Genomic DNA, 16,685 nt, shown 5'->3' with positions numbered 1-16,685 from the left:
GAAGAATACACTCAAATGTTTACTTTTACAAATCATATGTTAAAAAAAAAAATAGTAGGTACATAAAAGAGAGATGGTTTATAAGGAAAAATAATATAATCTCCCAAAACTATAACTGTACATTTGACTGATTCCCTCCCACTCCCAGCCATGGACTCCGGCCAGGGTCAGGACAAAACCTGCTATGGACTCTAGATAGGGTCGGGACAAAACCAAGTAATCTGATTCCAAGACAAAGACAGAAAGCACCTCCCTGCCCACTGTGGGAGGTCAGGAATCCCACCCAGTAGTAAAAAGTATTAGTTATTAGTTTGTAGTTAGTAGCTCAAATAACCAAGTGAAATTAATTGAAGAAATGATTAAAACTCAACTTTTGTCAGCCGATCGTAAATTGCTTTATTCAGAGGGTGATTTAAACTGTAACAAATCCTGTACCCCGGTCTGGGATCAGATAAATATAAATAGACAAAATTTCAAATTACGCGGACATCATGGACCCTTGAGGATGAATAAAGTAATAAAGGGAATTAAAATCACATACTATTACTATTATCATTTGTGCGTCAAGAGCTATAATTGTATGGAACAGGCGCTACATAAATTATGTTTGTTTTTAAGAGTTTTACGGCGATTGCAACACATTCAGGTTATATCAGCGCCAGTAAAAAGGAAGAAAATGGGATAGTAAAAAGTTCTAGAATTACAATTAAAGCACCAAAGAGAAAGTAAGACAAAGGTGAACTGGGAACAAATAGGGATCAGACGTAAATTCCAAGAGCACACCACCAATGTACTTAGTTTGAGATCACCTATAAGTCTCATCCGGAGACAAGAATAAAATCCAACAAAGAAGAATACACTCAAATGCTTCAATTACACATTAAAAATTACAAATATAATAATACATAACAGAGAGATGATTTACAAGGAAAAAAATATCATCTCCCAAAACAATAACTATGCATTCGACTGCTTCCCTCCCAACCAGGACTCCGACCAGGGCCAGGAAAAAACAAAGTAATCTCATTCCAAGACAAAGACAGAAAGCATGTTGGAAAACAGATATAAGGGGATAGAAGACAAAGTATGTACCTCCCTGCCTGCTATGGGAGGTCAGGATCACCACCCAGGCTACATAAATTAAATTACAATATTATTATTGTTGTCACCATCATCTTTATCACCCATTATTAATATAATGTATGTATTTAATATTATTATTGCAGTCATTGCTGGATACCAGCACACTCTGCAATAGGCACGTTAGAGCTAGGTGATCAAATTTTATATATATAAAATACCTCGTGTTCGGATTCCAGTTCCAGCACGCTTTTCGACTTCTCCGGAGAGTGTGATAGAATCCAGCGAGTACTGTATTATTATTATTATTATTATTATTATTATTATTATTATTATTATTATTATTATTATCTTTATTATCATTATATTATTATCTTCATTATTATTTTATTTTCTTATTATTATTATTTTATTATTATTATTATTTTATTATTATTATTATTATTTTTATTATTATTATTATTTTATTATTATTATTATTTTATTACAGTATTATTATTATTTTATTATTATTATTATTTTATTATTATTATTATTATTTTATTATTATTATTATTATTTTATTATTATTATTATTATTATTATTATTACTAACAGTCTTGTAGATGGCACCTGTTGAAGCAATGAGGTAAATGGTAACATTTTAAATAGAAACAAAGTTTAAAGCAGAACAAAATTAAAAAAAAAAAAGAACATTGCCTGTTTATGACAAAACAGCAATCAATTATAACAAAACAGAACAGTTGCACCCATAGTCTTACACCATCCTATCACTTCCAAATATTGAAATAGGTACCACTGAAACATCTCTCCCGATTCCTCTTCGCATAAACCGATTGACTCAGTCAGACCGACTGTTATTGTCAAAGTAATTAAATATACCCAAAATATCTGAAGAAATATTGTTCATTCATTTTATCTTTACACGGGTGTTAATTGTCTTTCAAGAAAATTTTTATATCTCATTTCCATTTTTTTAAAAACCCCAACTAATTTCCAACAGAAATCACTGGAATAAGATTATGTGGCCATGCTTTGCATGCACTTTCAAATGTCTCTTCAAATCACTAAGCTTTTTAAAAGCTTTGGTGCAAACTGTACACTTGTGACGATATGGCAACAGAAAGTGCTTGGTTGGCTGCGGGTGTTCGGCTTTTAGATGATCCTGCAACTGGAACCTACCAAAGAACGTTTCCGCGCAATAAGAACACTCATACGGCTTTTGTCCCGTGTGAATCCGCATATGACCGGCCAATTCCTTATGGTGGATGAAAACAATGCCGCATACTGGACATTTAAACAACACTCGATTACTGAAATTCAACCTGATCAGTTCCCCCTCCAAACCTTTCTTGCTATTCACCAACACTTTCTTATGAATTACTTTCAAATGCGACTTCAGGATAAAAATTCTGCTGAAGGACTTGTCACAGAAATCACACTTGAACGTCTCTCCCTTATGAGAGATCATGTGACCTCTCAACCCTTTGGCTTTAGCAAAAACTTTTTTACAAATAGAACAAATAAACGGTGAATTTGGATCAACATTGCGAGCCTTTTTGGGCTTCTTTGTTTTCACACCCATCACCTTCTCTTTCCCAGCATGCACGCTTAAATGCCTTTTCAAATGAGAGAGTTTAATGAAAGTCTTACTGCACACGCTGCAAAAATGGACACGCTTTTCGGGCAACACTTTATGTAGATCTGTTTGTAGTACTTTGTGTCTTGAAGAAACTCCAGACACATCACTATCACAAGGTTTCTCTGTGCGAGTTTCGGCGTGTTGGTTCCTGTCTCCATGGTCTGTATCCATGTGCTTTTTCAAAATGTATGATCTGTCAAAAGATCTCTTACAAATCTCGCAGTCAAAAGATTTTTTAGCTTTTCCTGGATGACGGGATTCCATATGTGTCCAATACATCATGCTGTGTTTGAAACATTGACCACACAAGATGCATCTGTAAGGTTTTTTATGAGAATGAGTGACAGCATGTCTTTGAAGGTCCACTTCTTGATCATACATCTTGCTACAGATTGTGCATTTAAATCTGCCCAAAACATCTCCTCCATGATTTGCCATGTGTTGATCAATACTCGATTTGGTTTTAAATATTTTACGACACCAGTTACACTTGAAGACCTGCTGTGGGCAAGTTTTCCTATGTTCGATAAGCGCTTCCTTGCTCATAGTTTCACCACAAAATTCACATTTTAACAAAGAACTGGAATTGTTTGCAGAAGTAGAAAGTGATTTTGTTGATCCAGGTAATAAACTTTTGGGGAGGATTGGTCTAAAAACCACTGGCTGACCATTTGGATGATCAGGCTTAGGAAGAATGGGTCTTAGAGGTGCTTGAGCCAGTTTTGGGTTGTCATTCTTCTGTGGGGTGGGACCACCATTTCCATCTTTCCTAATCTTGTCATCGACATTGTAACTACCCACCTCGTAAAGTTCAGGGTGATGTTTTTTAATATGTTTACGTAAATATCCCCTTAGTCTGAATCGCTTGTCGCAGATGGTGCATTCATGACTCCACTCAACATTCGGATACGGCATTGTTTCCGGTAATTTATGAGCTTTCAGGTGTGAATGAAGCGATCCCTTGTTGATGAATAAACGGGAGCAGATAGGGCACTCAAACGACTTTTGATTTCCTTCATGAACCTGCTTGTGCAAAAGCAGACCTCCACGACTCTCAAACTCCTTATCACAATACTTACAAAAGAATGAGTTCTGCGTTCTCAGATTCCTTCCACCAGTTGTAGAAATATCAGCAGCATTGCCATTGGAACTCAACCTTGTTCTGTCTGTATGGCTTTGTATGTGAGCTAAAAAGACATCCTTCTGCGTTTCAACAACGTTGCAAAGTGGACAGTGATAAGGAGCCACCTCTTTCTCACCTCCATCGCCGCTGCAATCCCCTGATGAACTCCCATTATTCGTCTTCCTATTTCCTTCTTTATCACTATCATCAAGGTTAAGAACCTCCCTCGTTCCCTCTGGTGAGTCCTCCTTTTCAAACAATCCATGACTACTGAGGTGTCTTAGATAAGCTCTTTTGGTTTTATATCTTTTCTCACAAATCTGACATTTGAATGGGAAAGTATCTTTACGGGTATCTCTAATCAGCCCCACTTCGTGTGATCTCATGTGAGTATGTAAAGCTCCACTGTTTTTACATGTCTTTCCGCACGTTGAGCATTCATAAGGACCTGCTTCTCCTTCAAAAAATTGTGTTTGACGAGTCTCCCCGGATTCTGTAATTAGTGTTACAGCTATTTTAGTGGCTCCTTGTAATTCCTTCTGCATGTCCAGGTCTACCCGTTCCTGCAGTTTTATCACAATTTTACCTTCAGGTTCTTCTGTGCTGTTACTATTAGCAAGAGAAGCAGCACTTCTCTGATGAGTATTTTGTGTATCCATTTTATCTACTACCCCAGAGGTGGATGGTGTCAATGCTTGAAGAACAACAAATCAAATGCAGCCTTTTGCACTGAAATGATAAAAATAAAATAAAATAAAATGTAATAAGTCATTACACGAATTAGCCTTTCAGAGCCACGAGGCCTCCACACCTGCTGACCTGAAAATTTAAAAATTCGTACTTCTTATGAAATAATACTTGTATTGGCTACAGGTAACTTTAAAAATCAACAATCTACCCTCACCACAAGGATTAAATAACGCTTCAAAATCCCAAAGATTATGTAGTCTGGTATCAACTTTCATTTTCAATAAGTTTTAATGACTGAAGAGATGCTCATAAAGTTATGAAATTGGAGCCAAAATTTCTAATTTCGAGTTTTTCGTAATGTTAGACAGGTCTAGACCCATGGAGCCAATTATGTAAAGTTAAAAATAAATTTTAAAAATAAAAACTCGTTTATATAGCACATTACCATGGATTTACCATTCTCAATGCGCTTCACAATGTATCTATTTGGTCTAGTGGTATGACACTCGCTTTCGGATCGGAAGACCCTGAGCTCGAGCCTAGCTTGGCGCATGGTTGAGTCCTTGGAAAAGGCTTTTTACTCACATTCTCTCACCGAACTCAGGTGCAGAATGAGTACCTGGCAGTAAACAGCGTAGTTTCTATCCGGAAAAAAATGTAATATCGCCTGACAGGCGTCATGTCTCGTTCTACATGTTACGTGTTGCTGTTGGTCATGGACCCCTTGTAAAGTGCTTTGAGCATATTTAGTGGATATTGCGCTATATAAAAGCTCAATTTTTTTCCCCATTTATTCTCCCAACAAGCCACATGGATGCTAACAATTTCATTTCAAGCAGTAGCAGTAATTTGTTAGGGCCACCATTTTATACTAATACCAACACTCTTACAATATCCATCACTTCTTTTTTTAGTCTGTCCAATTCAATAGAGTATGCTAGAGAGTATGCGGTAAAGACTAAGGGAGTTAATTTTTGACATTTTACACGATTTAGTCCCTTGATTGGTGACCAATCCTTTCAACACAATGGACACTGTATTGAAAAAACGCTACAAAGAAAAAATTGAATGTAAGAAAGAGATTGATCCATAAGACATTAACTCAGAAAACTGGACAAAGACTTATCCTCAATCACGTATCATCATATATCTATCTATTTATCTATTATTATTATCATTATTATTATTATCATTATCATTAATTTATCATTATTAATATTAATGGGAAGTGGAAGAGAGAGAGAGAGAGAGAGAGAGAGAGAGAGAGAGAGAGAGAGAGAGAGAGAGAGAGAGAGAGAGACAGAGAGAGAGAGAGAGAGAGAGAGAGAGAGAGAGAGACAGAGAGAGAGACAGAGAGAGAGAGTGCTTGTATGTGCATTGTCGAGGGCGGGAGCTAAATAGAATAAAGATATAAATGTGTGTGTGTATTTGTGTGTTTATATGTGTGAAAGAAATACGATGGAGACAAGCCCTTCGTTTCAAAAGAAACCAAAGTCAATCAATAGGAAACATATTGACCAATGAGATTGTACGTTTAAAAATGGAACTGGTCAAATCATTTGTTGCACTGTTTCCATGTTGAATCAGATGACAGCTTGAAGAGGGGGTGGGGCTTAATTTGTAATGACTTACATGAAATCATATAATCGAATCTTCTTGTTTGAGCTGCAACCTCAAGTTATTTAGGACATGTAGCAATGACTATGAAATTTTTTTTTTCTTCTAATTTTGTCCGGAAATGCTACGTTTAAAATGAAAGCCCTATCTCCACTGAGTAAAAATCTATTTGAATTTTGAAAATCCATTCATAAATAAACAAGTTATGCAGTTTCAAAGGTGTCATTTAATTGGATGACTCACAAAGATAAAAAAAATACGGAAAATATGGGATGCTTTTTCTGCGTTTTATTCTGGTTTGTGGCTGTATCTCGCTTAATACATGGAATATGATATTAAAACTTGGCAATTTTAAGTGCAAATTTCTCAGAAAATGAGATGAAAACATCAGAAGAGCTCTAACTTGTATTGTTTTAGAACTGTATGGCTAGGGTCAACCGTAATTTGGTTTTAAAATATACGTAATATTGATAATTTGGAACAATTCCTAATTGTGTGAACAACCCACACAAATGATGTGAAAAATGCCTGATAAATTATTATCAATCAAAAAAGTCCATGAGACCATGTCTTATGTTATTTCAGAGAGAGAGAGAGAGAGAGAGAGAGAGAGAGAGAGAGAGAGAGAGAGAGAGAGAGAGAGAGAGAGAGAGAGAGAGAGAGAGAGAGAGACAGAGAGAGAGAGAGTGTGTGTGTGTGTGTGTGTGTTTATTTACTGTGAGGAAAAGAGAAATTGGACGAGTCTATTTCAAAGGGTCAAAGATTGTTAAAATATCGAATTATCAACTGATTAGTAAGACAAAATACAATAGCGACAAGCTTAGCACCCCTATGATGTCACAATATTAAAAAATGCAAAAAGCAAAAAACAAAAGACTTTTGCGGCTGAGGTGCCAGATGGCCACGGGTGTGGCCAAAGATAGAATTATATTTCTTTTATTAATATTTTTGTCTCAGTGACTTTTATCCTGGTCTATTCAATTTTATGTTTGCCAAATTCCATTAGCTTTTAAGGGGGTCAGTCTTAGTAGCGAAAACCATGCGAGTATCTATTTAGCCACCTTTTAAATCGAATCCGGTCAGGTAGAAGTCTGGCCATCTGCCAGTCTTGCCTCACAGACGTCACGTGTTCAAGCGATTTGGGGGGCTGTCTCCTCTATACAAGGGGTCCCAAGCCAAAAGCAACACTTAACATGTAGAACGAGACATGAAGCCTACTAGGCGATATTACATTCTTTTCTTTCTGACAAAGACTCGAGACAACGCTCTTAATGGCCTACTAATTTTACAACCGAGTACGGTGAGAGAATGTGAGTAAGGAGTCTTTTTTAAGGACTCAACTATGCACAGAGCGAGGCTCGAACCCATGACATTCCGATCTGAAAGCAACTGTCATACCATAAGACCACAAATCCGCATCAGATACCATTGTCTTACAATCAATGTACAAGAAGGCAATTTTCAAACCCGATGGCTCAGCAGTAGTATAGAGTGTTTTGTCTTGTTGAAAAAAAGTCAAGTGATGTTAAGCTTGGCCAGAGGATGTATGGGTGACAGGGATCATAATAAATTCTGGTCCCGACACTGTGCTCTTGGGTATGGCACTTTACACATATTACCCAACTCTACTCAGGTGTGAACGGCTAAGGCAGTGACGAATATTGTAAGAAGGGACGTCTAACAGGTAACTGGCACCGTATGAAAAGGACATAGTGTTCCAATGGGCTGCTGTGAAAATCAATGAAACACTGTGAATCACATTGAGAATTGAAAATGTGTGGAAATACGCTCTATAAATGCTCAAATCATTAAAAAATAAAAAAAAACTGTTGAGTCATATTCTTATAGGAAATGAGTTACTAACAACCATACTCTGGAAAGACATGCATTGAAAAATTTGGCCAGAAAACTCAGCCTTCAAATATCGATCAATTTAAACGACCCTCCTCATCTTGGAAAAAACTCTTAAAACCTGGGAGCTCACAAGGTTCACAACTAGTTCATAAATTCTGGCTATGCTATAAAACAATAACTCATACATGGAGAGAAAGATAAAGTGAGTAAATGTTACTCATATATAAGGGAACAATACAAAGCAAATAACGTTTCGGCTATTGGCCTTTGTCAGGAGACACAAAACAAAACACAAATATATGAGGTTACAAAATATCACATTTTGTCAACTATTTACACACATAACTGTATACCATTCTTAAGGGGAGGGGCGAGAGAGCATTGAGCTTGGTAACTTACAACTTGACTTCTTTCAGACATCACCCCCCCCCTTTTTTTTGTGTGTTATAAGCAAAACATATGCAGTAGCTGGACTGCCAGAGAGCCACATGTGTGGCTAAATCAGCCAATCAGAGAATCATGTTTTTATTATTATTATTATGAATTTTCAAAGACATTTTTTTGGTTGTTAGTCAATTTTTTGTTTTTCAAAACCTATGAGTTTTTTTAAAGGGGGTTAGAGTATTAGTTGTGTTCGGCCATGTGAGTTTCTTTTTGGCCATTTTTCAAGGTAAAACTTGTCCACAAGGAACTCTGCCATCCGGCAGCCTGTACTCTTGCAGTTATTGTTGTTTTTAAGGGTTTTACAGCCCTTGCGACACATTTAGGAAGGAAATGGGATAGCAAAAGTTGTAGATTTACAATTGCAAGTACACGAGAAAAAGTAAGACAAAGGGGAAGGGTTCAAATAGGGAATAGATGTAGATTACAAGAGTGTACTTAGCTCGAGATCACCAAAAGTCTCATCCAGTCACAAACACATGTTCTCACTTAGTCACTAAGAGGAGTACACTCAAAATTTTACAAACCAATATATATATATATATATATATATATATATATATATATATATATATATATATATATATATATATATATATATATATATATATATATATATATATATATATATATATATATATATTTATAACCAAAAAAATGTATCAATTCATAACAGAGAGCTGATTTACAAAGAAAAAAAAATTTCTCTCACAAAACTATACATTTGACTCCTTCATTCCCAGTCAAGGACTCTGGCAGGGACAAAACCAAGCAATCCCATTCCAAGACAAAGAGAGAAAGCAACTCATAAAACAGATATAAGGTAAAAGAAGACATAGCGTAACCTCCTGTCCACCATGGGAGGTCAAAGACCCCACCCATCAGCCTGTACTGTAACGAGACATCGGAACAGTTCATCACTCGGGACATATTATATAATTTATCTTTGAAACCGAAACAGGTTTTACATCGAACTTCATTGAATCATAAACAGCGAATAAAAGGCAAGAAATCTGTAAAAATTTAAAATGCTTGCTTTGCCAAAGATGCCAAACAAGTAACTGTGAGTAATAACCCACACTCTGGCCAGCAACAATCAAAAGACACCAATTTATGACACTGTTCCGCTCGGCACCCTACACTCCCTTTTTAATGTCTCGTGTTTAATTAAACGGGACCTGTGTATCATTTGGCATTTGGCATCAATTACCCAATGTCTTGGTTTTGAATCGAATAATACCCTAGTGAGAGCAAGTCTCGTGTATTACAGTAGAACTTGGAAATAGCGAGTTCGACGGGTCCACTCCTGATTACTCGCTATTTCCGAGTTCTCGCTATTCCCGAGTTGCCAGGAAAGGTCACTCGGCCGTACAAAAATATGGAAAGACAATGTGGGTGTGCGTGTGTGTGTGTGTGTGTGTGTTTGTGCGTGTGTGCCGCGCGTGCATGCAAATGACTGTGTGTGGATAAAGTGGGGTGAGGGCGGGGTTGAACACGGCCTTTGTTAACTACGTAATGATGGCCACAGGTTGAAGTTGATCCACCCCTTCCATTTCCATCAAGATTCCGTGTATGTGTGTGTGTGCGAGTGTTTGTATGCACTAGGCATGTTTGATGAGGTAAGCAAGCGCATCACTCAATCACTGACCCACTGAAATAATGGTTCCACGCTCCCCGCTCTCGCTGATCGTGTCGTTCGTTAACGAATGCGACTCGCTGACCGATGCTGCGAAGTGAGGCATGTTGACATGTTGGCTGCCAGTGCTTACCTCGCGCGGCACCACATTGGGTGAATAATTGACCCCCACACGCACACAAACACACACACCCAACCCCCACCCAAATTTGTTTCGTCTATTATGTACTCTAGACTAGGCTACTATGTAATATTACTCGTAACGAAAAATAAGAAAAGAAAAGAAGCTAGGCTAAAAATATTTAAATCGCCCTTGTCTGGTGTTTTGCTTTACTTCGTTCAAAGTCCTAGGCTAGGGCAGGAAATGCTCGTTATTTCCGAGTTGACCTCTTTTTCATACTCGCTACTTGCATGCTAATTTTATTGACTCAAATAAGAGAAAAAAACGGGGATTTAGATTTTACTCGCTATGTCCGAGTTCTCGCTATTTCCGAGTACGTTACTTTCATGTTCTACTGTATTTGCAAACTGAGCAGAAAGTTTTCGTTTTACAATGTGATTGGAATGGAAAGGGATGGTATTATGGCAAGAGAATGGGGGAGGCATGGGGGAAGATGAAAGAAACAATAGGTCACCTGAGGAAATAGTAGTAGTATATAGGAGAGTCACGTGTGAGACTTATGGTGGGTGCAGCTATTTTAACCTCTTAAAAGTGACACTAATTTTTTTTCCAGATGATAAGTTTCCCAGCATATTATTGTTTGATAATGTAGAATAGTTACAACAAGACAGCAGTTAGATTATTTCAACGCCGGCTTCAATAATCAAGCTTTAATCGCAGTGAAAACAGAACAAACACAAACACACATTGCTTGCATCACGACGGCAAACCATTTACTGTGTATGTAGGTCCTGAGGCGAAGCAAGGTGCCCCGTAACTGTGTACTGAAAAGAATTTCAAACTACCTCCACCAAAATGTCACAAACGAACAATCTAAAGCAGATGTGATCTTAGAAACGTTGAAGTTTCTGACTTGGGAAGGACTTCCATAGTTTCACAGCATGCCTAAAAGAAGGAATTTTCTTTTAATTATCATGGGGGGGGGGGTACCCCAACCCTAACTAAAGATACTATTACTATCCTGATGAAACAATGTTTGCCATCAGTTGCAATATATCAAAACTGATTGGAAACACAGTAAGTAATTAACTCAAGTGACGCGGCCTTGCATTCCGGAAGCTACACTGGACAATGCCTAGTTGCTACAGCTGATCAGTTGAAACAATGGCAGCTCGCCTAGCAGTTTTTCAATATTTACACCCATCCCAGAAAATATACTTTTTTGAGCTAATAGCAATAATTTATGGTACAACCTTTACATTTTTTAAAGAGAAATAAGATATTTATTGAGAGAGCAAACTTAGTAAGAATTTATGAAACCTGCAACAGTCATCTTTCTATTACGAATAATTGAGTGGTGGAATGAGAGGGAGCAAGGCTTTACACCTTATTGCTACACACATTAGCCTAGTTTTCGTCTAACATACGCATATACACACCAAGAGCCCACGTACAGATGCACACATGTAATAAAGGAATTTTCTACAAACAAACACACGTGGGTAACATTATTTCTTTGTGTCCTTTGTTTGAGATGTAACAGATGACCAGAGCATGCAAAACAGCGTGGTAGGGGCATGGGGGTGGGGGGGGGGGGGGGGGGGGGCTCTTTGTTGGCTTTGTTTATGACTTGAAAGGCCACTAACTTGCCTTCAACAAGTTGAAGGACATAGCTAAATTATTGACCAATCAGAATCAATTAAATTTTTACTGCATTTCTAAATATAGAAAGGTTAACAACTCCATTCATAAACGGGGTTGATCTTGTCCTCAATAATGGACTGGCGCGCTTGGCGTCAAAGCCAACTCGTCCTCAATACTGGACCATCGCCCCACTGACTCAGTTATGCTCGTCCCCAATATTGGACCTGCGCGCTACTAGACTTAATGGCATCGGCAGGTGGCAACCAACTCATCAACAAACTGTTTTTGAAAAATTAGAAAAATCACACCACTTATAGAAATTAAACTTATCTTAAATAATATTATTTTATTGGACATTGCAACTAATTGAAAGGGCTGCGGCTATTCAAACTCCAGTGTGCATGCACAATCAACTCGAATCTGAATAGCCTCCCCTAGCAGTAAATTTCGAATTTATTTAAGTTATTGATATTGACAATTGCATACAACTGATGCAAATGAAAACAACAAAATAAGGTTATTTTAACTACCAACAAGCAGTCTAAACCTGCTTTATTTGACGAGACAAAAGAAGTCCAGATAAAAATTCGTAACTGAGGTCTAAATGAAAAGCTTTTCTAACAACTTTACACGATGTCCAAATAAATAATAATAATATAATAATATTCTGAATGTTAGACAAGCAACAATCCTTCGACAATACGAAGTCAGGGTATCACCAGCTGTGTCAGTCTGTGTAAAACGAAAACAGAATTTCTTCTGCTTTCTTTCAGTTTCACCCTTTGCGTACGCACATTCAAGTTTATAAGATACTTTTCCACACCCACACTGGAGTTTGAGTCCGAATAGCCAATGGAGATTATTCAGACTCGAGTCCGAATTGCCACTTCGAATTGCCATAATTAATAATGGTCTAGAATAATATATAAAAGTGTTGTGAAATTACCGAAGTCCTCCCAAGAATGGTACTGTAAATGTTTAAACTGTAAACTGTAAATGTTTGGTTGACACTGAGTTGAGTCTGAGACTGACTGACTAAAGTGAGTAGTGTAGTGGATGATCATTGTTATTCGAATTAGGATTCAGCAGGATAATTGACAGCTAAATCGTAAAAAAAAATAAAATAAATGAGAAGTCGATCGATGACAATACAATTTTGCTTAAACTACCATACTCACATTTTACAGTTTCAATTCATTCATTGTTCTAATAACTTTAATCTAGACGTCTAGATACCGTTGGTCAGTTCCAAGTTTTCTTTCGCTTTACTTCACAGTTCACAGTTCACAGCAAAACAAGAGGCGATGGATAGGCAGGTAATATTTGCAAAAATAGCTAACTGAGAAAATGAATTCATACCATATCCTTACTGAACTCTCTCTCAATAAAACTAAAAAAAAACAATATATCTTATAAATTAAATTGTTTATCAGACATCAAACGTTGACATCTGCTGATTTTTTGAGAAAAACAAAACAAAAATGATAATAATTTTTGGTTTTCATGCCATTGACCACAAAAATGCAAAACTGGCATTCTTTAATTCACAGTTACGTCCCTTCCTTGCCGCTTCCTCCCAAACGCGGGGTTGCCTTCCGTCCATTATGCACAAGACGTGTGGCCTCATCAACGAGCTCCATGGGTCGTTAGAGGGCGCTCTTTTTCTGCTTCGCGCTTGCGCTCTGGCATGTCTTCTAACTCGTTTGCTTCACCAGTACTCTGGAAAGACACACATTTTTGCCAGAAAACTCGTCCTTCAAATATCGATCGATTTAATTGGCAAACACTTTCAAACATGAGGTCCCAGGTTTAATAATAATATTAATAATAATAATAATTATGATGATGGTGAACGTTGTAAGGAAATTGTAAAAGAGCCTTTCTTTCAGGCGTATTGTCTAGTCCTCCAGGTTGACCTGTTGTTGGCTGGAAATCATTGCAGAGATCTTTAAGCAAATAAAGTGGATATTGCACTATATAAAGGCCCAGTCTCTTTCTTGATTGTGCTGTGTATCTGATTTGACTAAAAGAGTCCAAACCGAATCACTATAATCAAACAATATAGTTAGAACAGTTCGTATTTACTTACCTAAAATTATAATGATAGATTACTATTGTTGTTGTTTTTGTTTTAAAGGGTTTTACCGCGCTTGCGACACATTCTGGTCATATCAGTGCCAGTAAAAATAAAAAGGAAGAAAATAGGAGAGTCAAAAAATTCAAAAATGACAATTAAAGCACCCAAGCAAAAATAAGACAAAGGGAATTGTTCAAATAGAGAATATGTGTAGATTTCAAGCGCATACCATCAATGCATTTAGTTTGAGATCACCTAAAAGTCTCATCCAGGCATAAGCACAGTGTCCCACTAAGAAGATTACATTCATATGTTTACACAAATACACACACAAAAAATCCCCAAAAAACAAAGCAAAATAACAATCGGGACATAACAGAGATGCTATTCTACATGCCCCCCCCCCCCCCCCCCCCCATTTTGCATTTGACTGTTTCCCTCCAATGATAGGACAAAACTGGAGCTTTTTTAAATAGCGCAATATTCCACTAAACGTGCTCAAAGCGCTTTACAAAGGGTCCCTGACCAACAGCAGCACGTAACATGTAGAACGAGACACGACGTCTGTTAGGCGATATTACATTTTTTTCTGAAAGGACAACGCTGTTAATGACCAGGTACTCATTTTGCACCTGAGTATGGTGAAAGATTGTGAGTAAAGAGCCTTTTCCAAGTACTCAACTATCTGTCTGTATGGTTGGCGCTGAAGAAACCAATGGTCTGGTTGTATTTCAGCGGCGTCCTCATTGGGCGCGGGCCCATGTCAGTCGGGCCTTGAAATCGTTTAGGTGTGGTGCCATGATGACCAGTTCATCCAGCCCATTCCACTCCGAGATAGTTCTAATGAAGAAAGAATTTCTGTAGTTTTGTGTTCTTGTCTGTGGGATTTTAAAGCAGTTCGAATTGTTTGTGGCGTATCTGTCAATGGGGTTTTCGGTTATGTGGTTGGCGAAAGTGAGTGCTCGGATTTTTCTTTTGTTTGGTCGTGGCGTGAAAAAAAAACTATGCGCCGAGTGAGGCTCTAACTCAGGAACTTCCGATCCGAAAGAGAGTGTCATACCACAATACTACAAAGCCGCACAATAATTTGGCCACAACGTATATTTAGGACACAGAAACTAGTATTGTTATTTAATGTGGGAAAATGTCTTGTGGGAGCTTATTTCTACGATGTCAACTTGGAGTTTGTTCCAAAGTTTAATTGTAGAGGGATATAATATAATGTGTAAGATTCAGTTCTTGCTTATGATGTATTTTATGTCATCGTGTTAATCTTGTTGCTAGATTTACTTGGCAATATATTTTTGTGGGAAATTTTGTAGAACATTTTTGCTTTACTTCTTAATTCGTCATGCTTAAAGAGGTGGAGACAAGATTTTATGCACTGGTTGATCGTGGTGGGTTATGTTATAGTAGGTAACATTGTGAAATTGAATGTAAGCTTCAATTTAATATATCAAAACAGATAAAATGGATGTTTCAGGTTTCTCCTTTATCAACAAAACAGGATGTTTTGTTTATTTTTAAGGGTTTTACAGCGCTTGTTTTGTTTTTGTTTTGTTTTTAAGGGTTTTACAGCGCTTGTTTTGTTTTTGTTTTGTTTTTAAGGGTTTTACGGCGCTTGCAACACAATAAGGTCATATCAGCGCCAGTAAAAAGGAAGAAAATGGAATAGTAAAAAGTTCTTGAATTACAATTAAAGCACAAAAGAAAAGGTGAGACAAAGGGGAATTGGTTCAAATAGGGAACAGATGTAGATTCCAAGAGCACACCGTCAAAGTACTTAGTTTGAGATCACCTAAAAGTCTCATCCAGACACAAGCACAGGTTCCAACTAAGAGGAATACACTCAAATGTTTACCAATCATATAATATAATATGCAAACTAAACATAATACAATGCATAACAGAGAGATGATTTACAAGGAAAAAAATATCATCTCCCAAAACAATAACTATGCATTTGACTGTTTCTCTCCCAGCCAAGGAACTCCGGCAAGGTTCAGGACAAAACTAAGAAATCTCATTCCAAGACAATGACAGGAAGCAATTGGAAAACGGATATGGGGGGATAGAAGACACAGCATGTACCTCCCTGCCCACTATGGGAGGTCAGGATCCCCACCCAGTTACAGCGCTTGCAACACATTTAGGTTATATCAGTGCCAGTAAAAAGGAAGAAAACGGGACAGTAAAAAGTTCTAGAATTACAATTAAAGCTCTCAAGAAAAAGTAAGACAAAAGGGAACTGGGAACAAATAGGGATCAGATGTAGATTCCAAGAGAATACCACCAATGTACTTAGTCTGAGATCACCTATAAGTCTCATCCGGACACAAGCACAAAATCCAAGAAAGAGGAATACACTCAAATGTTTACATCATACATTCAAAATAACAAATATAATAATACATAACAGAGAGATGATATACAAGGAAAAAAATATCAACTCCCAAAACAATAACTATGCATTTGACTGTTTCCCTCCCGGTTAGGACTCCGGCCAGGGCCAGGACAAAACCAAGTAATCTTATTCCATGACAAAGACAGAAAGCATATTGGAAAACAGATATAAGGGTAAAGAAGACACAGTATGTAACCCCCCCCCCCCCCCCCTTGCCCACTATGGGAGGTCAGGAATCCCACCAAGACAAAATAGGATGAATGAAACACTACAGACAAATGAGATAATGTGGTAGTGGGTTGTCACGATGAATTATCTATATTATTATTTATTCATCTTACCAACGCCACTACCAC

General features: G+C 37.4%; 1 protein-coding gene across 1 annotated transcript; it reads right to left on the bottom strand.

Annotated features, from left to right (window-relative positions):
- Positions 1 to 371: 371 nt before the first annotated feature.
- LOC144958737 (uncharacterized) lies at positions 372 to 13,164 on the bottom strand. The gene is made up of 2 exons (XM_078890907.1): positions 13,027 to 13,164; positions 372 to 4,574 (listed from the first exon to the last, which is right to left on the bottom strand). Exon 2 carries the CDS (start codon positions 4,502 to 4,504, stop codon positions 2,087 to 2,089), a length of 2,418 nt encoding a protein of 805 aa, XP_078747033.1. The 5' UTR covers positions 4,505 to 4,574; positions 13,027 to 13,164; the 3' UTR covers positions 372 to 2,086.
- Positions 13,165 to 16,685: the final 3,521 nt, after the last annotated feature.

The sequence above is a fragment of the Berghia stephanieae genome, chromosome 13 (genome assembly GCF_034508935.2).
Source record: "Berghia stephanieae isolate SIO BIC M18660-M18661 chromosome 13, UCSD_Bste_1.3, whole genome shotgun sequence".
In the NCBI taxonomy this organism is placed as follows: Eukaryota; Metazoa; Mollusca; class Gastropoda; order Nudibranchia; family Aeolidiidae; genus Berghia; species Berghia stephanieae.
This window is presented reverse-complemented; position numbering and strand designations above follow the sequence as displayed.